The sequence below is a fragment of the Ochotona curzoniae genome, unplaced genomic scaffold (assembly GCF_017591425.1).
Source record: "Ochotona curzoniae isolate NIBS_2020 unplaced genomic scaffold, NIBS_Ocur_1.0 scaffold_274, whole genome shotgun sequence".
Classification (NCBI taxonomy): domain Eukaryota; kingdom Metazoa; phylum Chordata; class Mammalia; order Lagomorpha; family Ochotonidae; genus Ochotona; species Ochotona curzoniae.
Genome location: NW_024467101.1, coordinates 3,658,690 through 3,685,063, shown reverse-complemented (window position 1 = coordinate 3,685,063; position 26,374 = coordinate 3,658,690). Strand labels below are relative to the sequence as shown.

The following is a 26,374-nucleotide window of genomic DNA, read 5'->3' as shown; positions in this document are numbered from 1 at the left end:
ACACTGGAGGTTGAGCCACCCGACAGAGCCCGTGCTGGCGGCGGCTGCTTCTCTCGCTCCTGCCGCGCTCACCGCTCACCGAGCCCCTGCTCTGCCCCCGCGGTCCCGGGCCTGCTGGGTCGGCTGCAGCCGCCCCCGTGCGCTCGGCGCGCTCGGCCTGGCTCGGCTCCCGGAGCGGCCGCGCGCCTCGGCAGGTACTGAGGAGGCCGCGGGAGGACGGCGCGGAGCGGGTGCGAGCTTGGCCGGCGGCCCCGGATGGCTCCCTTTGTGCGCCTCGTCGTGCTTGGCGGGGACTGCACCCCCGCCGCTCCCCCGGTCAGGCTTCCTAACGCGTCCTGTTGAGGGAGGGAGGGCGGCCGTGCGTGGCAGCTGGAGAGGTGGCCGCGTAACGGGGCGGCCAGGGCGGCCGCACGACCCCCTGGCCCTCACAGTTAGGGAACTGCGGTGGTCCGCGGGACCGGTGGGGCAGAGCTGCCTGCAGGCCTTCCGGTGTCCCCCGAAGTGGATTCTGCGAGCCAGGGCTGGGGGTGCAGGGAACGAGCCCCCCGAGGCAGGGCTAGAGCCGAGGGTGGACTTCCATCAGATTCTGGGTCAATTCCACCCCTGGGCGGGAGGAGAATAGTGTAGAAGGCGAGGTGGAGTAGACTCCCGGGGGATGGAGTGTTGTGAAAGGGGTGCAGGCCAGAGAGGAAACCGACGTGAATGTATCGTGAAAGAGAAGGAAGTTGGCGGAGCTTGGTGGGCCGTGGTGGCGTGGGGGCTGGACTCTGCCGAGGCCTTTGAGGGAGGCGGTGTCTGGTGACCCCGGGGGCATGAGGCGCAGGCGGTGTGGGGACTGGGTGAGGTTGGGGAACCTGCGTCAACCCTTGCCTTTTGTGCCCCAGCCCATCCCCTGGCCGCCTTTGCAGCTCCCTGGCCCCCCGAGAGGAAGCCCCTGGAGGTTGGAAAGGCCGTGGGAAGCGTGCTGAGTGCACGACTCACTGGCTCATGCTGGGCAAGCGCGGTCCTCACTGCAGCTTTGCTCTCTGCCGCGCGCTTGCTGCCCAGGCCACCTCTGCGGATTTTTCTTGAAGTTTCCTCCGACTAAGTTCATAATCTCTTGTTCTTCTGCTGTGCTCTGTGTTCTTTCCTAGCAGGAATAGGGGCGCCGTGGCCCAGGCGGTAACTAACCACGGACCCTTGCTGCCCTAGAGATGGGAGAATTCAGTTACTGACCCTGTCCCCTGCTGGCGGATATAGACGGGGGACCCAGGGCAGCTGTGCTAGGTGAGGGGCCGGTACCTCACAGATGATGGCAGAGAGGAGGTTTCCCAGCCCGGGGCCTCCCTCCCGGGAGAGCTAATGCCCTTACTGTGAATAACGTTACCTTCAGTCTTGCACTGTGTCCTAGTTTTCCCTTGAATTCCATACTGGGCAAGAGGTCCACGGGCCAGGGAAGCGCTGTTCAGCCAGGATGCCACAGGTATCCCCGCAGCCAAGATCCATCCCCAGGCGCCAGGTGGGAGAGGATGATGGTCAGGCTGGGATCTGCTGCACTGTGCCACACACCACACCAGTGGGGAGTCCACACCCCGGGATCTCACAGACACGCTTGAGCTGCGGCCACGTGGACGGTGCGAGTGGCTATGTTCACAAAGACTTCGCAACCTGGAGTCATTCTGAGGCTGGGTTTGTTTTTGATTTTAGTGTTCAGTTCTGTTTCTTCTATTTTAGAAACAGTGTCGGCTGTCATAACTTGCTCCCGAACCCTTCGGCAAGTGAGGAGTGAAGCAGAGGCAAGTCTACTGCGTGGGTCAGTGAGTGGAACAATTTTTGTCTGCAATTTGCATAAAATAGTCAACTGCAAAATATTGCCGAACAGTGCTGCTTTGGGCCCAGGTCTTCTGCCATCCAGACGCTCCTCCAAGCTGATGGTCTTGTGGTCCAGGCTGCTTTAGTTAGCAAGGCCAGGTAGTTTTCAGTTTGGTTTCCTTTGCATCTCGTGACCTTGTCGGCCGACACTGGGAGCGTGGGAACTACAGGCTCTGAACCGCGGGAGCCTCTCTGTGAAGGGGCTGAGAAGGAGAAGTGGAGTAAGATGGGGCCTTGGAAGAATCGATGATTTGGTTTCTGTATAATGAAACCCACACAGGACAAAACAGGTTGTTTTTCTTTTTTACTTACATGTTCTTTTAGAAGAATGCTCGGTGCTGTTACCAGGTTACTAGTTTATGAAGATGCTTACCATGAGTTCATCTAGAAAGTAAAAAATGCGAAGTGAATTGTCGGTATTAGAGGTTGCTAAGGTGGCACAGCTCGGCGTGCTCGTTTGTAGGCTTGGAGCGTGCCTGCTCCCCGGCTAGTGCTCGTGAGAGGCTGGGCCGCTCCGGGTTGCTGCTGTGACGGGCTGCTTCCCACACTGAGATAGCCAGGAACTCGTTTCTTGAGCACCTGTGTTGTGTGGCCGCTCACCCAACTCGGAAGCAGCTGAGAGCAGGATTCCTGAATATGAGATACAGAATTGGTCATTGCAGGCAAGGTGCCGGATGGGGAAGGAGTGTCACGGTGTTCATCCCGGTCCCCGTTACTAACAGCTGTTGGTTTCTGCCACAGGACTGGAGACGGAAATCCATCACTAAGCCAGGAGGATTTTACAGTCCAACGGAGGTACTAAGATTTCTGTGTTTGCAGGAGTATCTGCTCTCTGTACGACACCTCACTGTTCGGTGTCTGAGATGAGGGGATGCCGTGTTTGCTGGGGTGACTCTCCGTGGAAAAAGTATGACTTGTGGCAGATGGTGACTGTTATTTCTATATAAGTTAGTGACTTCTCGTATTATTTATCTCGTATGTTACCGTGGCCTGTGAGGAGCATCTCCTATCTGTCCTTCCATGTACCGTCTGTAAGGATGTATTTTGCTTATTTGGATGGTGGAGAGGTGGAAAGAGGGTTCTTCATCTGCTGCTTCCTTGCTCAGATGGCCACAGTGGCCGGAGCTAGGCCAGCTCACAGGCAGGAGCCCAGAACTTCATCCAGCTTTCCCGAATGGATGGCAGGGACAGAAGTGCCTGGGTCACCACGGGCTGCTCTCCCAGGCAATCTCCCAGTGAGCTGGCTTGAAGGTGGTGCAGCCAGGTCTCCGGCTGGTGCTAATAGGCTTTGCCAGCGTTGCAGGGAGCAGCTTAATCCATGGTACCATAGTGCCAGCCCCTCAGTATGCATTTTGAAATGCAGCCAGTGGCTATGAAAATGTACAACCTGAACGTAGAAGGGAAACAAAGACTCTTCTTTGTTCTGATTTATTTATTTGATGGGCAGGGTTGCAGGAAGAGGGAGAGACAGATGTTGCATCCTCTGGTTCACGCTGCCAAATGGCTACAGTGGCTGGAGCTGCTCCTGGGTGTCTCACGTAAACGCAGAGGCTGAAGCACCTGGCCCACCCTCCTCTGCTTTCCTTGACAAAATAGCAGGGAGCTGGACTGAAAGTGGAACAGCCAGGCCTCCAGTCAGCACCCGTGTGGGACACTGGCAGTAACAGGCAGCAGCTTTACTGGGAAAGCCACAGTGGCATCCCGAAGAAGCTGCTTCTGATTCCAGTTGGTTCTTTTATTGGATATCAGCTCTGACTGGGCTGATAAGCAGAGCGAAAGAAAAGCGAAATTCTGTTAAATTTTTGTTCTGATTTAGGGTTATGTGCTGTTTTAAGCCCATGCAGTCACTTGGCTTTGGTCCTGGCAAAGCACCACAGGTGAGATACGATATTCAACAAATCTAGAGCAAACTGATTTTTGAGTATTTTGTGTATGGCTGGTGGGTGCTGGTATAAATATTCTTAGAAAAAAGGTTCCCACAACTACAGAATGTTAGCGGGAGCCCCGAGGGACAGGACAGGTCTGTGTAAGAGCGGGTGAAGTTGTAACTACTGGAAGACTGTCCCGTTCGCATCTGTTGTGAGAGATGGCAGGGAGCTTGTGGGAAAGGCTCACTGCTTCTCAGAAACGGGGCGGGAGGCCAGTGATGAGGCCTGCCCCTGGCTGCCCTGGAAGCGGCCTGTTTGTGAACATGGTCCTTGTGCCAGTGTGGATGACCTCTGCGTGCGTGCTGTTGGTAGCAGCTCCAGTGGATGGATGTTCCTCGTCTGCGTGTGTGTGGCGTGCGGAGTCCTCAGTGTCCGGGCCTTGTTGGAGGTGGAGGGCCCGGAGGGGGTGAAGTTGCGTAGCCATTAGCAGGCCTGCCATGAGTGGTGCTTCTTTAAAATGTCCCCACTCAAGTCTCCTGGGTGACTTGGCCTCTCAAAGCTTGTGTCCTGGATAATATTATATTTGGTGGCTTTAAACATTTTTTTCTTTGCCTGGCTCAGGTACATTTCATCTTGGCTGTGCCAACCCAAGTCAGCTGCCACACAGATCGCAGGAAACTGCTGCTGTCACTGCCTACAGGCTTCTAAAGCCAAGGTGCTGCTCTTGCCTGAGCTTCTGTTAGGCAAAAGAGAGGGAGTCCAGAGCTCTTGGGGTTTCCCTTTTACTCTCCCCCTGTTTTTTTTTTAAGATTTATTTTATTTTTATTGGAAAGTCAGTTATAAAGAGAGGAGGAGAGACAGAGAAAAAGATCTTCCATCTGATGATGACTCACTCCCCAAGTGAGCGCAATGGCTTGTGCTGTGCCGATCCAAAGCCAGGATCCAGGAATTTCTTCCAGGTCTCCCACACGGGTGCAGGGTCCCAAAGCTTTGGGCCGTCCTCGACTGCTTTCCCAGGCCACAGGCAGGGAGCTGGACGGGAAGTGGGCCCTGCTTACACTGTTCATTTGTGTGTGAATAGGTCTTTTTTTTTAATTTTTTTTTCACTTTTTTTTATAGATTTATTTTTATTGGAAAGGCGGATATACAGAGAGGAGAGACAGAGAGGAAGATCTTCCATCCAATGATTCACTCCCCAGGCGGCCGCAACGGCTGGAGCTGAGCCAATCCGAAGCCAGGAGCCTCTTCCGGGTCTCCCAAGGGGGTGCAGGGTCCCAAAGCTTTGGGCCATCCTTGACTGCTTTCCCAGGCCACAGGCAGGGAGCAGGATGGGAAACGGTGCTGCCAGCATTAGAACCGGCACCCATATGGGATCCCGGGCATGCAAGGCGAGGACTTTAACCACTGTGCCACTGTGCTGGGCCCATGTGAATAGGTCTTTATATGATCATGCTTGGAAGAGGGTCCTGTGGACCTGCGTGACATTAATAGTTCGCTGAAGCCTGAGAACTAATAGATGGAATTTGTGACTCAGTATAGAGCTAAATAGGAGAAGCATCCTTTGTCCTGGCACATGATGGCGTCAACTAGGAGTTTGCCTGTCCAGTACAGTTAGCATCACAGAGGCCTCCCAGACTAAGTGTCGGCTTCTGTGGTAACAGGAAGCCTCTACAGGGCCAGCATATTTTCCCTGGGAAACGGGAAAAGTGTCTTACAAGAACCAGTTCATGGAGGATGCACACTTCTCTGGGAGGGCCACTTAGTAATTCCCTTTATAAAGGCAGGTACCATTGAAGGTCCTTTATCATGCGAGTCAGCTGAGCCTTTCCACACCGTGGAGAGCTGGTCATGAGTAGGCCCTTGCTGAGGTGCCAGCAGTAGTCTGGGAAGGATGGGGTGATGGTGAAGTCACGGGGTCCACCGCTGAATTGCTCCTGGAGTGGAAGACCACCGGGAGCCCGTGAAGTGACATGGGCCGTCCCTCTTTTTACTGCACAGACCTAGCCCTGCTCCTTGTCAGGAAGCTGTTCTCCCCTCCTCGAAGGGGGCGTAGTCACACACACACACACACACACACACACACACACACACACACACACACACACACACGTTATGCACATATATGGTGATTTCGTGTTCACGACTGTCGTGCAGACTTTTTTTTTTTTTTTCCCAAAACCCACACCATTAACCCATGATAAAAAATAATAGCATTGGGTTTTCAACGCAGGTGAAAAGGAGTGTCTGTGTGAATGACGGATCCTGTGGCTCTCAGCACAGTCCTTGGGGTTTGAACTTTTTCTCTTCCAATAGGGATTTCCCGGAATGTGGAGCCTCCTTTTTAGGCTGCTGAATTTGTCTCTCCCGAAGAAGTAGTCGCATGGGTAATGTGACAGGGTCAGATAGCTACAGGGAATCTAGGCTGGCTGGACTTAGCTCCGCGTGCCACTGCCTGGTGACTGGTCGGCATGGGCTGCCGTGCCTGCCCTCCTCCCTCCTCTTGTCCTCTTGGCAGTGACGCAGACGTGACCTGACCCTGCTTTACCCTCACTGAGCCGGGCGGCGGGCTGGCTGGAAAGCTGAGTGTTTTCAGTGGAGCATGAAGGATGCCAGAAACAGCTGGTGGAGGCAAGGCAGCGGAGGAGCATCTTATGTTTGCCAGCCAAGGGTCCCCCGGCACCGGCCCCGTGGGGCTTGCAGAGATGCAGGTCACCTCGTCACGTCTGTAGCGTGTGAAGATGGAGTGCAAGTGTCTACGCCCCCACGCCCCAGGTTGTTCCGCCGACCCAGCCTTGAGTCAGTTTGCAGTCTGCTGTTTGAGAAGTAGGTAGAATGGGTATGAAGAATAGGAGGTTGTGACCAGCAGTGAGGTGGGCGTAAGACCACAGGACCTTGGGGCGCTGAAGTCTCAGGCACGTGCAGGGGTGTGTGTGGCGGGGGTCGGAGCACAGAATGGAAGGTTCTGGGAGGGCATACTGACGGGATGAGGGCTTAGGAGGGGTCAGAGTATATTTCCTGGGGACGCAAGTGTGCAGACTCCTGCACAGGGCCTAGTTTTTTGCTTGACACTTGGGCACTTTCTGCAGTGGTTAATTATCTATGTGAAAACTCCAGTATTGTTCTGGAATTCAATTTTACACAACATTGTTGGCAGTGAGTGAACTGGTAGAATTTGTGAGCTGTGGAGATTGGTCGGGGTGGTGTGGGATTAGATCTGTTGTAATGGTGCTTGGGCAGCCTTCCGGTCTCAAGTCATGGGATCTGTGGTGTGCTCGGCGTGGGGAGTTACACGGACACTGCTGCCCTCTGACCTAAATGAGACCCATCTGTAGGCCTCACGTGTGTGTGTGTGTGTGTGTGTGTGTGTGTGTCACAGCACACAGCATGATACTTTGTCCTCAGGGGGTCTGTGGGTGGGGCCTGAAGGGGACACACGCAGAGTAGGGTTGAGATGGGGCTTCTTATGAGGCAGTAATGGGGGAGGAGGAGAGCTGGGTGGGGTGGCCTTGGCTTCTGTGTGCATCCTCCTAGGAGTGAACCACAACTGTCCCTTAGCCTGAGTGCACAGATAAAATCCAGTGTTTCTCTTTTCATAGCAAGGTAGCCCTGTGGGCGTGGGAACTCGAGAGAACTCTGTCACTGGGAGTTGGAAACACTGACCCCTTGCCTGCTGGCCTTGGATTTGAGTATTTTGTTTAAATAGAATTATTTAGATATGACTCGTGTTTAAAAAGTCTCGTGTGTGCATGTGTATGTGTAGCAAAATCAGCCTTGGAGCGTCTGGTGTCTGACACCTCAATCCAAGTCCGCTCCCTCTGCAGCGTTAAGGGACGGTGTTGGGGCCGGGTGCCCCTGTCAGTCATGGAGCACCCAGTCCTGCTCTCCTTGCTCCCAGTTCTGTATGATTTTAAATGGGTAAGGGAGGCAGAAAGACAAGACTGAACATAGACCACAGGCCAAAATGCCACTATCACCATGAAGGCTTGAGCGAGAAGTAGTTCATACAGGGGGTATCCACCCAGGCCTGAAGGAGGAACCAGCAGAAGTAGTTCATCCGCTTTAGCTTCCTTCCTGAGCAGCACACTTGGAACTAACAACCTTAGACTGACAAAACCTGGGTGCATGAGCTTCCAGACAGGCCAGTCTGAGCTGACAGCTGGGTTTTCTCAGTGGTACAGTTGCACCACTAAAAATGCTAGCTTTCCAGGACGGTGGTGGCAGGTGGTTTTTTCCCTTTCTTTGACAACACTTCCTGGCAAAGTACCTAGTACCTGCCAGTTGATGAATAAGCTGTTTATGAGAATTTGAGTGGTTTATAACATGCCTTGCCATCAAGTCAGGGACAGAGCTGGTGTTGTGCCTCATACCCAGTTTAGCTCTCCGGCTCTTGATGACGTTATATTGATTTCTGCGTATTTCATCTTTGTTAGTGAGCAGTGACCCCAGGAGCCTATCAGGGTGTGTGTGTGTGTGTGTGTGTGTGTGTGTGTGTGTGTGTACTCACATGTGCGTGCCTGGTGTTGGTACTACAAAAGCATGATGTTGATTGGTGGCAGTTGATGAGCTTGTGGCAGAATTCAGGGCTGTTACTGGTTCTGACTGTGATGTACTTGTTAGTTCAAGCATCTGTGGAAGATGCTGAGCACCTAGCATGTTCTAGGCACGAGGTTAGAGGCTGAGAACGGCAGATGGTGTTTCCTGCCTCACTGCACCTCATGCTTTAGTGAGAATTTGCAGGATTTTGCGAAAAAATGTCCCATCAGAGGAAATCTAAAGCACAACAGGATTCAAAGTGTGAGCATCTAGTCTTTTTTAATTAGAAAAAATTAATTTTACGATACAGCTCTGAAGGCTCTGGGACCTCCCCCCCCCCAACTCCCCGTCCCCTCCCTCCACTGATATCCTCTATTTTATTATATCCCCTATTTTGTTAAAATAGTATAGCCTTTCAAAAACAGTCATTCTGCTATTTAAGTGTGTCCTGGCATCACAGGTATGGACAGTCGCAGACAGTCCCGCGTCCTATTACCAGGACATGTTTTTGAACAGTTTCATTAGTCCATCTTTTGTTCAGAAATAGAGATGTATACTGCTTTGTACCTTCACATCTCCATATGACAGTCTGTATTATACGGTTCTTCTAGATGACTATGTGCATTTTTACCTGTATATTCTATTTACCTTGTATTTTGCATGAAGGTTGCCTTACATCAGAAAGAATGTGTGATATTTGTCCTTTTGTGATTAGTTTTTCACTAGGCACAGTGGTCTCTAAGACAAATGTGTTGCAAATGGTAGAATTTCATTCCTTATAACGGTTGAGTGGTGTTCCATGGGGTAGATGTACCACAGTTTCTTTATTTACTCCTCTTTTAACGGGCATCTAGTTTGTCTCTGTCTTTGCTGTTGTAGATTGTGCTGCTGTAACAGGATTACAGATTTCATTTCCTTTGAATATATTCCTAGGAGCGGGATAGCTGGGTCATATGGCAGGTTTATTTTCATTTCTCTCAGCACTCTCCACACGGACTTCCATAGTGGCTGTACTAGCCTGCACTCCCACAGGCACTGAAGGAGAGTACCTTTATTCCCACATCCGCACCAGCCAGTGTTGTTGGTACAGTTCTGAATGTAGGCCAACCTCAATGGAGTTAGGTGGAGCCTCAATATTTTCCTGGTAGCTAGAGAGCCTGAGCATCTTTTCAAATGTCTCTTAGCCATTTGAATTCATTCTTTTAAAAATGCCCATTCATTTCCTTCACCCAGTTTTTCACTGGGTTGTTTGTTTCGCTGTCATTGATTCTTTTTCTTTTTTTTTTTTTAAAGATTTAATTTATTTATTGGAAAGGTGGATATGCAGAGAGGAGAAACAGAGAGGAAGATATTCCATCCAATGATTCACTCCCCAAGTGACCACAACGGCTGGTGCTGTGCCGATCCAAAGCCAGGAGCTCTTCCAGGTCTCCCATGCGGGTGCAGGATCCCAAAGCCTTGGGCCGTCCCCGACTGCTTTCCCAGGCCACAGGCAGGGAGCTGGACGGGAAGTGGAGCTGCCGGGATTAGAACCGGCGCCAGTATGGGATCCTGGCACATTCAAGGCGAGGACTTTTAGCTGCTGGGCCACGGCGCCGGGCCCATCGCTGTCATTGTTTCTGAAGCTCTTTGTAAATATAGGGTATTTTTTTTTAAAGGTTTATTTATTTATTGGAAAGTCAGATATACAGAGGAGGAGGAGAGACAGAGAGGAAGATCTTCCGTCCAATGATTCACTCCCCAAGTGGCCACAATGGCCAATGCTATGCTGATCCGAAGCCAGGAGCCAGCAACTTCTTCCGGGTCTCCCACGCGGGTGCAGGGTCCCAAGGCTTTGGGCCGTCCTCGACTGCTTTCCCAGGCCACAAGCAGGGAGCTGGATGGGAAGTGGAGCTGCCAGGATTAGAACCACTAGGCCACACCGCCGGGCCCTAAATACTGGGTGTTAATCCCCTCTCCAGTCGTGTAGTGTGCTAAAAATTTCTCTCCATTGTGATGGCAGTTTCTTCACTCTGTTGGCAGTTTCTCTGGCCGCACAGAAGCTTTGTAGCTTGATGTAGTCCCGTTTACTTAGCTTGGCTTTGGTTGCCAGTGCTTTTGGTGACTTTTTCTAAGAAGTTTTCCAAGTGCCTGTACCTTGCGGACTGCTTCCTGTGTTTTACTGTTTAGCTTGATGGAATCTGGGTGAAGATTTAGGTCCTTGATTCATGTAGAGCTAATTTTTGCATAGGGTGACAGGTGCGGGTCTTGCTTCCTGCATCTGCAGGCTGCTATCCAGTTGTCCCAACAGCATTTGCTGAAATGACGAGACTTCCCCTGGGTTATTTTCAGTTCTCTTGCTGCACATTAGTTGGCTGTATGTGTGCGGGCTCCCGTCTGCTTTCTCTGTCTGTCCCAGGGGTCTCTGTTTCTGAGGCAGACTGGTGACCACTGCCCTGTAGTATGTCTTGAAGTCTGGAGTTGTGATTCTTTCAGCTTGATTTTTATTGTTTAGGATGGTTTTGGCTATTTGTAGTTTCCCATGTCTCCACAGGAACTTTTTATATCATCCTTTCTCTTTCAGAGAAGAATGGTGTTGGGCTTTTGATTGGGATCACATTAATGTGTGTGTGACCTTTGGTAATATGGATGTTTTGATGATGTTGATCTGTCAGTGCAGGAACTGGCAGGTTTCTCATCTTTTAATGTTGTCTTCTGTTTCTTTTTTTAATGTTTTAATATTTTTCATCTTAGAGGTCTTCCACATCTTGGGCCTGCTGCAATATAGCCTAGTGGCTAATCCTCACCTTGCAAGCGCCAGGCTCCAACGTGGGCACTGGCTTGAGTCCTGGCTGCTCCACTTTCCTTCCAGCTCCCGCTGTGGCCTGGGAATGCAGTAGGGGACAGCCCAAGGCCTTGGGAAATCTACCCCTCACGGGAGACCCAGCAGAAGCTCTTGGCTCCTGGCTTTGGATCAGCTCAGCTTGGGGAGTGAACCAGCAGATGGAAGGTTTTTCTGTCTGTCCTCTGTAAATCTGCTTTTCCAATAAGAGTAAATATATCTTTTTAATGTATTTACTTCTTTCTTTTTTGTAGATTTATTTTTTATTGTAAAGTCAGATACATAGAGTGGAGGAAAGACAGAGAGGAAGATCTTCTGTCCGTTGATTCACTCCCCAAGTGGCCACAACAGCCAGAGCTGATCCAAAGCCAGGAGCCTCTTCCGGGTCTCCCACACGGGTGCAGGGTCCCAAGGCTCTGGGCCATCCTTGACTGCTTTCCCAGGCCACAACCAGGAAGCTGGATAGGAAGTGGAGCTGCAGGGATTAGAACCGGCGCCCCTATGGGATCCTGGCTTGTTCAAGGCGAGGAGTTTAGCTGCTAGGCCACATCGCCAGGCCCTGGATTTGTTCTTTAAGCTTTAACCTTGTGGGGAGCAGTGCTGATAAGAAGGGCTCAGTGTGAGATTCTGGTGGCTTTAGATACCTGAGTACCAGGGAGTGAACTCATCCAAGTTGTTTCTATACTTGTGGGTCAAATCTCCCCCTCCCCAGTGTAACTTCCGCCTTTGTTGGAAAGTTTTCACCAATTTTATTTTACTTTTTTTTTTTTTGCTTCAGTTCTCTCCATGGGCCTGTGTCTGTTTACATGACTGTGTCACCTCATGCAGCTTCTGGCCCGGGAGGTAGTGGTTGTGAAATAAATGTGTCCTCTGCTGAGAATCGCCAGCTCACCCCCCCCTGACATCCTCCCCTCGGACTGGTCACTCCTGGCACGCTGAGTGGTGGGAAGTATCATAAACTGAATTCTTCAACCTGTTAGCTCTGTACTGTGTGTGTGAACCCCAATTACTATTATACAAAACGAGAGTTGGCAGATAATCCTTTATTAGGTCATACTTTACAGGGTTGATGAGTTAGAAATGGTAATACAGACCGGTGGTGTGGTATAGTTTGTCAAGCTGTAAGCTTCAATGCCAGAATCCGATGTGGAGCTGGTTCATATTCTGGCTTTTCCAGTTGTACATCAGCTGCCTGCTAATGTGCCTGGGAATCAGAAATTAGGTTAGTACAGCTGAAATGGCAGCAGCCCATGGCAGACACATGGCATTCCTCCCAACAGCAGACAGCTGCTGAACAGCTGCTCAGTGTTAGATACTGCTTTGAATAAACTATAGGCAATCATGTTTAATCTTTGTAACACTTTTGGATATAGGTGTTCTGTATTTCCATAGTATAGTTGAGGAAGCTGAACCTCAGGGTTTTTAAGCAAAGTTTCCCCTTCCCACTCAAGACGCTGGAAGTAGCGCAGATGAGAGCCAAGCCAGGCAGTGTGGCTACAGAATGAGTAACAAAGAAGAAAACCCCAGGGGAGCCAAGACCTGTGGCTCAGATTCGTGAGATAATAGGAGTAAGATGGCTAATTCAGTTCTCTTTGTTAACTAGTGTCTTGCCTTTTTTTGTATATTTATTTAAAGGCAAAGTGACAATGGAAGGCGCATACTACACCAGATGGCTTCAGTAGGCGGGGCTGAGTGAGGCTGAAGTCAGGAGCCAGGAACTCCAGGCCGATCCTCCACGTGGGCGTGGGCCACCTTGCACTGCTTGTTAGCAGCAGGAATTGTAGTGGCACTTCGAGATGGGATGTTGATGTTACAGTAACAGGCTAATGCATTGCACCACAATGCCAGGCCCCTGGCTGCTTTTCTGAGCACTTAAAAAAATGCATTTATTTGGCAGGCAGAATTATACACAAGAGAGAGGTCTTCTAACTGCCAGTTTATTCCCCAAATGGCCAGGGGGAGCTCAGGGCACAAGCACATTTGCATATGATCTTGGAGTTGAATCAGAAGTGGAGCAGCCAGGACAGAAACTGGTGCTGTAAGTAGTGGGTTTACGTGCTATGCCACAGTGCCAGCCCCTGTTCTAAGTACTTTATGTGGGTATATTTATGTCAGAATCAGTCCATACTTGTTTAAGATTTACAGAGAGAAAATGAGACAGAAAGATCTTCTCAGCTGGTTCACTGCTCAAGTGGCCTCAGTGGACGGAGGTAAGCCAGTCCAAAGCTAGGCGCTGCGCTGGTGGTATAGTGAGCACAGCTGCCTTCCAAAGTGAGGAGCTTCTTCTGGTTCTCCCTTGCAGGTGCAGAGTCCCAAGCTTTGGGCTTGCTTTCCCAGGCCACAAAGCATTGAGTTGGATGGAAGCAGAGCACCTGGCACAAACTGGTGCCCATATGGGATCCTGCCTCATGCAAGGCGAGGATTTAGCCACTGGGTCACAGCGCTGGACCCAATCAGTGTACACTTGAAGAAATTATAGGAGTCTTCTGGCAGCCTTTCAATTTAGTGTATTTTAGCCCACTCGGCAAGGGTTTATCATTCTTGTCATACAGTAGATTCTCTGAAGTGCTTTTTGTGTTATTCAGGTTTGTTCTGAATTTGATACATTGCTTGTGGCATGCTACAAGTTTGTCAGATGTCCTCCATGGTGGGAAGAAGCACAATTAGGACTTGCCAACTCCCAGTGCTCTTTATGCTCCAACACCTGCCTTCGGGACACTTGTGTTAACAAATTGTTGACGTGGGCCCAGCACTGCAGTGCAGCGGGTTAAGTCTGCGCTGTCAGCATCCTATCAGACTGCTGGCTGGAATTCTGGCTGCTCCACTACCAGTCCAGCTTCCTACAGGTGTGCCTGGAAAGACAGCAAAAGTTGGCTCAAGTGCTTTTTTTCTAAGGTTTATTTTATTTTTATTGCAAAGTCAGATAACCTGAGAGGAGGAGAGACAGAGAGGAAGATCTTATGTCCAGTGATTCACTCCCCAAGTGACCACAATGGCTGGAGCTGCACCGATCCAAAGCCAGGAGCCAGGAGCTTCTGGGTCTCCCACATGGGTGCAGGGTGCCAAGGCTTTGGGCCATCATCAACTGCTTTTTCATGCCACAACAGGAATGGGATGGGAAGCGGGACCTCCGGTTCAGCAGGTCTAATCCCAGTTAAATCCTGGCGGCCATATGGGATCCCAGTATGTGCAAGGTGAGGACTTGAGCTCGTCCTGGCGCAGTGGCCTCGTGGCTGAAGTTCATGGACTGCTGACAACCACACTGGAGATTAAGATGAAATATTTAACCCTTAGCTCTGGCCTGGCACATACTTGGCATTTGTGGCCTATTGTAGGGAAGTCAAACAACAGATGGGCAATCTATTTGTCTTTCTCTCCCTGCCTTTCAAATAAACAAAGTTTTAAAAAGAAGTGACCTGGGAAAGCAGTCGAGGACGGCCCAGTGCTTTGGGATCCTGCACCCGTGTGGCAGAGCTGGGGGAGGTTCCTGGCTCCTGGCTTTGGCGCAGCACCGGCTGTTGTGATCACTTGGGGAGTGAATCATTGGACGGAAGATCTTCCTCTCTCTCTTCTCCTCTCTGTATATCTGAGTTTGTAATAAAAATTAAATAAATCTTTACACAAAATTATGTCTTTAAAAATAAGTGGCTAACTTTGTGAGGTAGCAGAGATGTGCTCATTTTGTGACTCTACTTCTTCATTATGGAAGGGAACAAACACTAATACTCACTACTAGAAGTAGCACCTGGCACCAAGTAACCTGTTTACATTTGTAAGCAGTATCTGATATTGCCCAGGTTGATGTCTCTGGAACTGAATTTTGATTACGTTACAGAGTGCCATGCCCTGTCCTCAGGATTATATACACTGTGATGGGCTTTTCTGTAGTCAGAGCTTCTTTTTGATGGTAAGACATTGTCGCCCGAAATATCTTCTCTTTGTGACTTGCTTTATGGTGGCTGGAGCAGGAGTGACTCCTCAGCGTTCACCCGGCCTCCCACAGGAACTGCTCTGAAAGGCAGAGTGCAAGTGGCTAGACCGTGACAGCTTCCCTCCTAACTGGGAAAGAGTGGTACAGAGGTTTATGGGCTGAGTCTGCACAGACACTTGGGCATCCCAAGGCTCAAGACTACTTAGTTTTTCTCCGTGGTAGTGTCTGCTGCAGTGGCTAAGAGGTCACTAGGGATACCTGTCTTCTGTACTGGAGTGCTGAGTCCAGCTTCCTGATAATGTGCACTTGGGGTGGCAGCAGGCAATGACCTAAATATGTTGATTTCCTTTCATCCATTTGGGAGAACTAGGTGGAATTTCAGGATAGTGGGGGCCATTGAGGGTGTGCCAGTAAGTTGGAGAAATCTCTCCCCCTTTCCTCACCCCTATTTCCCTCTGTGTCAGATCCTGAAAAACTAATAACTGTTAAAAGACACCCCCCCCCGAAAAAACCATCCAAAATGTTTCCTTTGTATCCTAAGAGAAAAATTGCTGTTGCAATGTAAGACTCATTTGTACATTTTGCAAACGTTCTAGATCTGAGCACGAGTCTCACTGAGCATTGCTGTCCTGGGTGTCTGTCCGTGCTCCCGTTCTGGGAGCCGTCCCTTTGTCACTGTCGGTGAGTGCTCACACGTTCCCAGCCTGCCTCTCGGCTTAATCACTACTTGAAGCTGCTTCTTGACAGTGGGTAGAGCTTTGCTAGATCAGAAGTCTGGACGTAGAGGTTGCTGTTAAGAGAAATAAGAGAAATTGTTAGCACCTCGCCCTCTACTGTGCCCTACCCCGTAACCCTCACTGCCCCCTCCCCTCCCACAGTCTGCTCACTTGTTCCCACTGTGAATCTGAAACTAAACTGGTACTTCTTTTTCCCAGTTCTGCTTCTGCCCTATTCCCCCTAAAAAGGAACAGTGAATTAACTCCTGACCTATTAATTCAAAGAGAATTCTGTCAAATATTGAATTAAGCATAAACAAAGAAAAAAAAACCCTCCACTTTAACAAAGGACAAGGCAGAATTCTTCTAGATGCCCTTTCCTCATGGCTGCACCAATAGATATTTATTCATTCTCATAATGTGACTAAGATTCTGGCTTCCAGGTTTTCTGACCAACATTATCTGTTGCTTCAGGAAGCTGGCAGCTTTGTGAGGGAGAGTCTGTGCAAGGAACAAGGGGATGGGGGAAGCATGAGGAAGGGAGTGCAGAGCGGGCAAACACAGGATGGTCTTCACGAGAAATGTGCTAAGAAAGCCAAGTGTGAAGATAAAGGTCAGATGATGGGAAATTTTAAGTGTCCTAAGGAATCCTCAATATGTACAATAATTCCGACTTTTTGGTCTAGAGGTGACAAAACCGGCTGATGTGCTCACATAGTAGGAATGTAATTCCAAAGTTGTTCTTGGAGGTTACTCAGGTCTGTCTACAAATAAAATGCAAATAAATTGTAGACTTTAATATTTGGGCCAGTGTTGGCAGCACAGTGTGTTCAGCTGTTGCTTTCACTGCTAGCAATTCCATATGATGAAAGGCCTATTTCTCCCATTCTCTCTGTCTTTCAAATTAGATAAATCTTTATAAAAGAGGATGTATTACTTCAGTCTCAGTTGTGGTTTGTGTACCATGTTTAATATGAGATGTTAGTAATAGTGGATACTGGGTATAGGTTATTTGTGGACTGTGTAATTTTTTTTGTAAATCCAAAACATATTTCAAAAAAAACCTTTTAAAATGTGATTTTTAAGAAATTTACTTATTTTTATTGGAGAGGCACATTGACAGAGAGAAGGAGAGGAAGATCTTTTGTTTGCTGGTTAATTCTCCAAGTGGCCACGACAGCAGGAGCCGGTCTGATATGAAGCTAGGTGTTAGGAGCTTCTTCTGGGTCTCTTATCTGGGTGCAGAATCCCAAGGCTTGGGCCATGCTCTGCTGCTCTGCGAGGGTGGAGCAGCTGGGATACAAACTGAATGGGCTCCTGGTGCATACAAAGTGAAGATACAGCCACTAGGCTCAAAAATATTCTTAAATGAAAACATAGTTTGGAAGTCTGTAGTATGAGGATGACCACAGCCTAGCATTTAAAAATGGAAAAGTCGAAAGATAACAGAGAAGTGATTTCTCTTGATGTAGAATGAGTTACTTATTGGATACGGATCTTCTGAATGGCAAAATGGATGAGAGTTATTATAAACACATTTAGTTTATTAACAAATTTCTGAATAAGTTTTTAAAGCGATGGTTATTTCAGTTTCACCTTCCACAAATAACAGGCTGCTTTGCAGGCTGCATTGTGAAGGGGATATAAAAATGAAAAGCTTAGGTGCTGGCATTGTGGCACAGCGGTGAAGCTGTGTCAAGAGCTGTACTGTGAGTCTACATCCCATGTGGAGACTGGTTCATGCCCTTAGCTGCTCCATTTTAAATTTAGCTCCCTGTTAATGATATGGGAAAAACATCTGATAGCTCAAGTGTTTGGACTCCTGCACCCCAAATGCGAAAACAAAATGCAGCCAAGTCCCTAGCTTCAGCATGGCCCAGCACTCATTACTGCAGCCACCTGGGGAGTGAACGAGCAGCAGATGGATTATCTGTTCTCTTAAAGTGAGCAAGATGGAGTAGACAAAATGTGGATGTGAGTAGTTAGTGTAATTCTATTCAGCTATGCCTGCGAGTGGTCATTTCTGTGAGATAGGAGCTAGTCCAGGAGACTGTCCAGTCCTAACCATCTTCCAAATTGGATTTCTTTACTTACGCAATGTTAGGGCTGAGTGTAACCACAGACTGAATTCTGTGAAGGGTTAAGGCTGAAGAACAGACTTGCCGTTGACTCAGTATTATAAGTGTTATATCTCTTCCTGTCTCTGACATTGATAACGTCGTTAAGACCAAATGTAACAATGCAGAGACACTATGGTAGATTATGTGCTTGGAATCTTGGTATTGGCAGCAATTCAGAACAGTTGAACTGTTGAAACCACTTGAACAGCATCCTCAGAGCCTGCCCCACATTGGAGACCCTGGGATGGTTGGGAGAATGGGTGTAGCTTTCTCCCTTTGTCTTCTCTCTTCTCTCAGATACAGGAAGGAAAAAAAGAGAATGTGGAAACAAGGGTCTTACTCTATCAACTATATAAAAGATCATCAAAATAATAATAATGATGATAAATAGCCCCTTTGAATGAATTCGTATCCTCACTAGAGGGAGGCACCTTAGTTTTAATTCCTGGGTAGTGGCTGAAGATCTTTGATCCCTGTTGCTCATTGGCCTTGGCACTCTGAGAAAGAGGATTCTTCTTGGAATTCTCTCTCGTTTTTATTCCTAGTTCCACTTCTATTATTCCTAGTTCAGACTCCCAAGCACTCCAATATAGGATGAGAACATTCCAAGCAGCCTGCTATTATTCCTAATGCTCACAGTATTCTTATTTAATGGAGAATTCGATAGGATACCATTTTGTCTCCTGTACTAAAACGTCAAGCATAAATGTTTCTTAGGTTTTTGTTTTGGTAATTTTCCTGGAGTTTACACAAGTAACTTCATTTCCTTTACATGAATATTCCAATAGAGAAGCACTGATATGTCGTTCAGTGACATGATTGTCTTTCTCATTTCAGCTGCCATGAAAAGGGATGACCTGATTATGATCAAGCAGGAAAGTCAGTACGATTTGGATCAGGATGCTATGTCAAGCAGCAAAACATCAACTCCCGAGGGAGTGGAATTCAAAAAAATTAATTTGAGTTCAAGCCATATTCCAAAACTGATTTCCAAAGATGGAAATTATTCAGGAATAAAAGCTGAGGAATTCAATGTATGTCACATTGTATATCACCCCAGTGGGCTTCCCGAGATGGAAGTTGGAGAGAAATCTGCTGTCACCGATGTGCCTGAGAACTCTCTCCAATGTTATGAGCCGCTCAGCGAGCATCACAAGGTTCAGACTGTGCAGCAGCCGTTTGAACATACTGCACAATGGAAAGCCTTTGAAAATAAGAAAATATTCTTTACATTTGGGAGGACCCATATGGAAGACAACTGTAATAAGGAAGCAACTCAGATAGAGGAGAAAAAATTCCATTTATGTTCTAACCTCAGTAATCATCAACAAACCCACACAAGAGACAAATTTTATGAATATTTTGGATATGGAAAACCTCTCATTTACAAATCAGATCTTGCAATAAATCAGAGGCATCCTACAGGGAAAAACTATGCATGTGAACCCTGTGGAATACCAGGTAGCAGTCAGTCTTGCCATACCATTTATCACAGTAATCTCATAGGGGAAAATCCTCATGTATTTAGTGAATGTGGAGAGACCCTGTATCAGAAGACAGGCCTTATTAGAAATCAGAGGATTCACACAGGGGAGAAGCCTTACGAGTGTAATGACTGTGGTAAAGCCTTTGGCCGAATGTCACACCTCATAATGCATCAAAGAATACACACTGGGGAGAAACCCTATGAATGTGTCGACTGTGGAAAAGCCTTCGGTCATAAGTCACATCTAACAGTGCATCAGAGAACTCACACCGGGGAGAAACCTTACGAATGTGACGGCTGTGAGAGATCTTTTGGCCGTATGGCATCCCTCATGCTGCATCAAAGAATACACACAGGGGAGAAACCTTACGAATGTGATGACTGTGGGAAAGCTTTTGGTCGTATGTCATCCCTCATCATACATCATAGAATCCACACAGGGGAGAGACCTTATGAATGTACTGATTGTGGGAAAGCCTTTGGTCATAAGTCCTACTTGAGAGTGCATCAGAGAATTCACACGGGGGAAAAGCCGTATGAATGTAGTGACTGCGGAAAAGCCTTCAGTTGTACATCCCAAGTCATAAAGCATCAGAGAACTCACACAGGGGAGAAACCTTATCGATGTAAAGACTGTGGGAAAGACTTTGTCGAGATGTCCCAACTCACAAAACACCGGAGAATTCACACAGGGGAGAAACCCTATGAATGTAAAGATTGTGGAAAAGCGTTTATACAGAAGTCACAACTCACAATACATCAGAGAACACACACAGGGGAGAGACCTTTTGAATGTAGTGACTGCGGAAAAGCCTTCCGAAGCACGTCACATCTTGTAAAACATCAGAAAATACACACAGGGGAGAAACCTTATGAATGTAATGACTGTGGGAAAGCCTTTGGCCACACGTCGTGCCTCATAAGACATCAGAGAATTCACACAGGGGAGAAACCTTATGAATGTAATGACTGTGGGAAAACCTTTATCCAGAAGTCACAGCTCACCTTGCATCATAGAACTCACACAGGAGAGAAACCTTATGAATGTAATGACTGCGGGAAAGCCTTTATCCAGAAGTCAAAACTAACACTACATCGAAGAACACACACAGGGGAGAAACCTTATGAATGTAATGACTGCGGGAAAGCTTTCTGTCATACGTCATCCCTCATCAGACATCAGAGAGCTCACACGGGGGAGAAACCCTATGAATGCAATGACTGCGGAAAAGATTTTTGCCATATGTCATCCCTCATCAGACATCAGAGAACTCACACGGGGGAGAAACCTTACGAATGCAATGACTATGGAGAAGCCTTTATCCAGAAGTCGAAGTAATCACCTTACGAATGTGTGGCTCTGGAACAGATTTTTGGCAAATATCACATCTTAATGGACATTGATGAAGTTGGATAAGAGGCAAGCAATAGGAGTTTACTGACCGAGGAAAAGACTTTCTGCACAAATCTAGCCTCATGAAAAAGAAAACTTGTAAGAAAGCCTTATGAACATTGACAGTGGCGAAGCCCTTTGCCAAAAGTCACACTTCAGAACACATCAGAGAATAACAGAGGAAGAAATGATTGTAACGCATGTGGATTAATTTTTTTTCCCCAACAACTAGTTTCTCAGCACATCAGGGAATTCAAAGAGAGGATAAAATGTAAGAATATTCTGAGTGGAATTTTTTTCCTTCCCAGAATCAGCTTAACAAAGCCTTTTGCTGGAAATCCATCGGAGGCATGGAAATCTCGCAAGGGAAAAAGCTTACAAATGTAAGTAGCATGGAAAAGCCTTTTTGACAGATTTCATTCTTCATTAAATATCAGAAATTCAAGTGACAATTTTATGGAGTGTAATGAATATGGAAAAGGATTTTCCTGGAATTCAAGCCTCCATAGACAGAATTTACAAATGATAGCCTTTGATGCAGTAAGTATGAGAAAAATGTTAGTCAGAAGCTAGAACTCAAGACATCAGAGAATTCACAAATGAAAGAAACCATATAAATATGATCAGCGTGAAATAATTGACAATAAGTCAGTTTTCAACTCACATGAAGAGATTGAGAGATGATGCAGTTAGCACATTTCCATAACGATGATGGTTCTACAAGTCATCCCACAAACATCATTGGAACTGCTTACTGACCCTTGTCAGTTTCCTAGGGCATCTTTATTGTGTTAATCATAGGGTGCAAACCTCAAATATTAGAATGACATAGAAATTTAGATGTAGGCAGTTGCAGTGAATTTGGATGGTTTGCTGAAAGGTAATGTTTGCTTTATTTTTGTTTTTCCAGTGGTTCTGATAACTAACGCCTCAGTAAATTCCTTTCTTAAGGCTTATTGGCATGTATTTCATTTACAAGCAATGCAGAGTGACACAGGGAAAGTTATTTTCAGTAATCCTCTAATTTATCAGATTTTGTTTTTGTTTTGGTGTTCAGTTCCTGAGTGGGTTATGTGTCCTGGATAAGGCACTGATTAGTTTATGACTAATGTTGCTGTCTCTTTCTGGATACCTGTGCCAACAGACATTTTGTTGTTGTTACTTATTTTATTGGAAAAGTAGACTTTACAGAGAGAGAAGGGGAGAGACTCAGGTGTTCTATCTGCTGCTTCACTCCTCAAATGGCCACTACAGCCTGAGCTGAAGCCAGGGTGCACCGCGTGGGTATAGAGTCCCAAGGACTTGAGCCATTCTCCACTGCCTTCTCAAGCCACAGAGGGGTCAGAAGGGAAACTGCCAGGACCTGAAACAGCATACATGTGTTGCTGGAGTCACAGGGTGAAGGATTAGCCTGATGTGCTGTCATGCCAGTGTCGCGCATGAAACTTTGGTTTTCGTTGGTTTGATGAAACTGTTTGATTTTCAGGAAGATACAGTTAGTTCAGTCTGGGACTAGAATTGTGGCTTATTGGAATAAGTTGTAGCTGCAATGCCAGTATCTCATGTTGGCACTCGTTCATGACCACTCTGCTTCAATCCATTTCGCCACTGCTATTGGCTGAGAAAAGCAGCAGAACATGGCTCAAGTGCTTGGACCCCTGCTTTTTCACACATTGAAGAACTGGAAGAAAATCCTTTTTCTTGTCTTAGGTCTGCCCCACCTTGGCCATCGTGGCCATGCAGGGGGTAAGCCAGGGAATGGAAGATCTCTATCACCCTTGTAACTCTTACATTCAAATAAAATGTCTTTGAGAAATTATTCAGTTTGATTGCCTGTTCTCCTGTGAATTCTTTCTTGAAAACTACTTTTATTCCTTTGTAAAAGTCTATAAACCTGAGCATCTTATACTGTCTAAATCACATACGAAAAAGACATAAGATTGATTCTGGAGAAAGTCAAATGTGAGTCACTAAAGCCAGACAAGGTGTGGCTTAATCTGTGAATAGTTTTCTCTTCAGAAATTTGAACCATGCCCCTCCATTCTGCTCTAGCCTGTTAGAGTTGCTTATTGGGAAATCAGATATATTATGGGAGGTTTCTGAAGGGAATCTGGCATTTCTTACAGATAATAGAACCTTTGATTTGCTGTTACAGATTTGACTACAATGTATCAAAATCTTTCCTCATGTCTACTAGGACTACTACCTGCTTTCCGTACTTGAATATCTCCCTAAATTAGGAAATGTCCTGTTATTATTTAACTGGATAGGTCTTGTAATCCATTTTTCCACACTGTCAGAAACTATGTTGGGTTATTTGAGAATATCTCATAAATCTTAAACACTAGGGCCTGGCATGCATGGGTCATATTGCATGCACTGGGATCGTATGTGGGTGCTGGTTCATGTCCCAGCTGCTCCACTGCCTCCCAGCTCCTTACTTGTGGCTTGGAGAGCAGTAGGGGATGGTTCAAGGCCATGAGACCCTGCACCAGCATGGGAGACCTGGAAGAAGCTCTTGGCTTCAAATTGACTCTATATCCTGGGGTGGGGGTGGGAACCAGCAAGTGGAAGATCTTTCTGTCTCTCCTTCTCTCTGTAAATCTGACTTCCAATAAAAATAAAATCTTTTAAAAGAACATTTTTAGTTTTGTGGGTTTTTTCCCCCAAAGATTTGCTTTGTAACTTGGATATTTTTTCCCTCTGCTTCACCAAGTCTGTTGAATTGACTTTCAGTGTCTTTCATTTGGTATTAAATTCATTTGTAGTATTTTACTTTGACATGTGTTAAATGTATCATGGAACATTTTTCATCCATGTCATATATGACTTTGACCAGTGGATTTTCCCCCCTTTTAGTATTCCTGTGTCATTCTTTGGAATTCCTTCTCAGGCATTTTGACAGGGGGAATGTGGAGTTACCCCTCAGGTAAAATCCCCTAGTCAGGCTCATCTGAGCCATGTCAGCTTGTACTTACTTCTGTCTGGCGTGTACGATTTGCTGTGTAGCGTGTGCCCTATTTGCTATGGCCGCTTGTTGCGGGTGGAGTGACAAGTAAGGCACTGCGCTCTTCAGTTTCTGTGGGAACCCTGTCTCCCTGGCATGCCAGCCACACTCCAATTCTTATGCAGGATGCAAGTTCTTCTCGGGCAGTAACACTGGTAACACTGGCTACATCACTCTCTTGAAGATGGTGTGCAGTGGTGTTAGTTCGGCACCTGGCATGAGTGGAGGACACTGCCTGGCTTCACTCCTGAGTTGTGCCACAGCAGGGAGGGAGAAGCAGGCTGGGGTCTGTGCTCCAAGCCTGGAGACACCTCAGACCCCAGTCAGCTGCAGCTGCCCAGGCTGAAATGTGTTAGTAACTGCATTTCCCTTCGAACTGGATCGAGTGTTGGGTCAGAGATTTCTTCCTACCTGTGGGCAGCCAGCAGCTTGTGCCACGGGACTGGCTCAGTGTCCCCGTCCTTCCTCCTGCTATCCCAGTGTCCTTACGGTGTTTGCATTTCTTGGCCCTGGCCCGTCAGTCAGGTCCTTAGGAACATGCTGCTCCTTTTTTTATCTGAGAGAAGCGGAAGTTGGTGTGGCTACATCCCATCTAGCCATCCTGCATCTCCCTAGTTGAGGAGCTTTAGATGATCGTTGGTATAGATACACCACATTGGCATCAGATTAAAGGGAACAGACATGGGAGGCCATCTTCTGGTGGGTGGAATTTGCCAGAGAGCCCAGCTTCAATTCCATCATTCTTTAAGGAAGCCTCAGTGTCTCAGTGTGTTGCTTTAAGTACCACAGTGATAGTAGGGAGCTAGCTATGGAAAGTCACAGGCTCACTGTCTACAGGAGACTATTTCCAGGAAAACAAAACAGGCTGTAAATTTTTCTGTTATGGAAAATGGTTGCAAGGTAACACATACCTTTCTACAGACTTGTGAAACTTGTTCACTTTATAGTATAAAATGATAGAAAAGGAAACCTAGGGGCCTGGACTGGTAGCCTAGCAGCTAAAATCCTTGCCTTGCATGCACTGGCAACCCATACAGGTGCTGGTTCTAATCGCAGAAGCCCTGCTTTTCATCCAGCTCCCTGCCTGTGGCCTGGGCAAGCAGTCGAGGACGGCCCAAAGCCTTGGGAGCCTGCACCTGTGTGGGAGATGCAGAGGCTCCTTTTAAGGGGAAGAAGTAAAACCACTCCTTAAAACAACAAATTTGACTGTAAGGTCTTTCCTCCTGTCACATCTCTTCAGGTATCTATCTATCTATCTATCTATCTATCTATCTATCTATCTATCTATCTATCTATCATGGTGAAGCTAAGGAGACTTGTTTATTCATTTACTTGTTTCCTTATTGTTGTGAAGCTACAGTAAGACCAAAACTTAACTTGAGTTACAAGAATCAGGCAGTGATGGCTACAAAGGCCGCAGTCAGGAGCAGCTGGGATTCTCCACCTTCTACAACTGATGTCTATATTTCACGGAAAACCAAAAATAAATCCATAAAACAACAGCCAGAATTAAAAACCCTTCCATCCAAAGGTGGTAGAAGGCAGGAAGGAGAGCTTGGACAGCCAGTGGAACAGGGGAAAAGCAAAGTCGTCAACTGAGTCCGGGCGCAGGGACTGGCAAACTGCTAGAAAACAGCTGCAGAGACCTGTGGTCCTTTCCGACGCACGGACATGTGACACAGCCACTCCGGTGTCAAGCAGACTGCTCAGTACACACCAGGACAAAAAGTTTCAGTTCCTCCAAAAGAAGGGGATGCACAGAGGGCCCTCGGCAGGGAGGGTCCTGACCTCCCCATCTGGGGACTCGTGGGGTGCAGGATGTCAGAGATCAGAGAAAGTTACCATAACCTCCTAATCCCACCCAGCTGGTCTGATAACAGGCAGCTCGGTGGCTGCACTAGCCTCCTTTTTGGCAGGAGGTGGATGTGGTGAAGGAAATTCTGCAGAGTTGGAGCTACGCAAACGGCAGGTAGACTGTCTGTGGAGGAAGCTGTTGCTCAAGACCACCAAGAAGAGGCACAGCCAGACAAGATACGCTTTTCCAGGGGGTGTTTTCTTCATTATAGCTGATAATAAATAAAGCAAACAGGATGGAGGCCCAGCATGATGGCCCAGTGTCTAAATGTTTACACTATAAATACCAGCATTCCTTATGGATCCTGGTTTGTGTTCCAGCTGCTCCACCTGCTGGTTGAAGCTCCCTGTTTATATCCTGGGAAAGCAATAGAGGATGGCCTTGGGAGCCTCATCCAACCAGCCTGCACTTACTCTGGCTCATGCATGCACTAGCGGATATGGCTGATTAGCACAGCTGGCTCTCCCCTTAACCCAGCTCACAGGCAGGCCAGTGGGTGCTGCTGCCCAGCCCAACCTGGTTTGCCTCCAGTTCCAGTTCACACGTTCACCAGTAGCTCACCACCAGCCGCTGCTGCCCCCTAGTGGGCTCACCCCAGCCCAGGATCTCGTGTGCTGATGGGTGCTACAGCCCAGTCTGGCAGGTCTAACCTCTGCATTTGGCAGATGCTGCAGCCTGACCCAGCTGGCCTGCCCACAGCCCGACTCCCATGAGTGTTAGATGGGTTCTTTCATGTGAGTTCTGTGATCCAGCCTGGCTCGGCCTGTCCCCACTCCCAGCTCTCTAAACCAGT

The 26,374-nt window shown here is 47.6% G+C and overlaps 1 protein-coding gene across 6 annotated transcripts; it reads left to right on the top strand.

The window, feature by feature from the left end:
- Nucleotides 1–22,522, top strand: LOC121171878 (zinc finger protein 260-like). Of its 6 annotated transcripts, none has more exons than XM_041003583.1 (4): nt 926–1,266; nt 1,391–1,462; nt 1,714–2,646; nt 18,678–22,522. In XM_041003583.1, exon 4 carries the CDS (start codon nt 18,683–18,685, stop codon nt 20,663–20,665), a length of 1,983 nt encoding a protein of 660 aa, XP_040859517.1. In that variant the 5' UTR covers nt 926–1,266; nt 1,391–1,462; nt 1,714–2,646; nt 18,678–18,682; the 3' UTR covers nt 20,666–22,522. The 6 variants fall into 6 exon arrangements, with proteins under 6 accessions (XP_040859518.1, XP_040859517.1, XP_040859520.1 ...); XM_041003586.1 differs by having other exon boundaries at nt 926–1,462; nt 1,714–1,792; nt 2,593–2,646; XM_041003585.1 differs by having other exon boundaries at nt 926–1,462; nt 1,714–1,796; nt 2,593–2,646.
- Nucleotides 22,523–26,374: the final 3,852 nt, after the last annotated feature.

Excerpts from the sequence above, each read along its gene's own strand:
- LOC121171878 (XM_041003584.1), top strand. The coding sequence starts at position 18,683 with ATGAAAAGGGATGACCTGATTATGATCAAGCAGGAAAGTCAGTACGAT.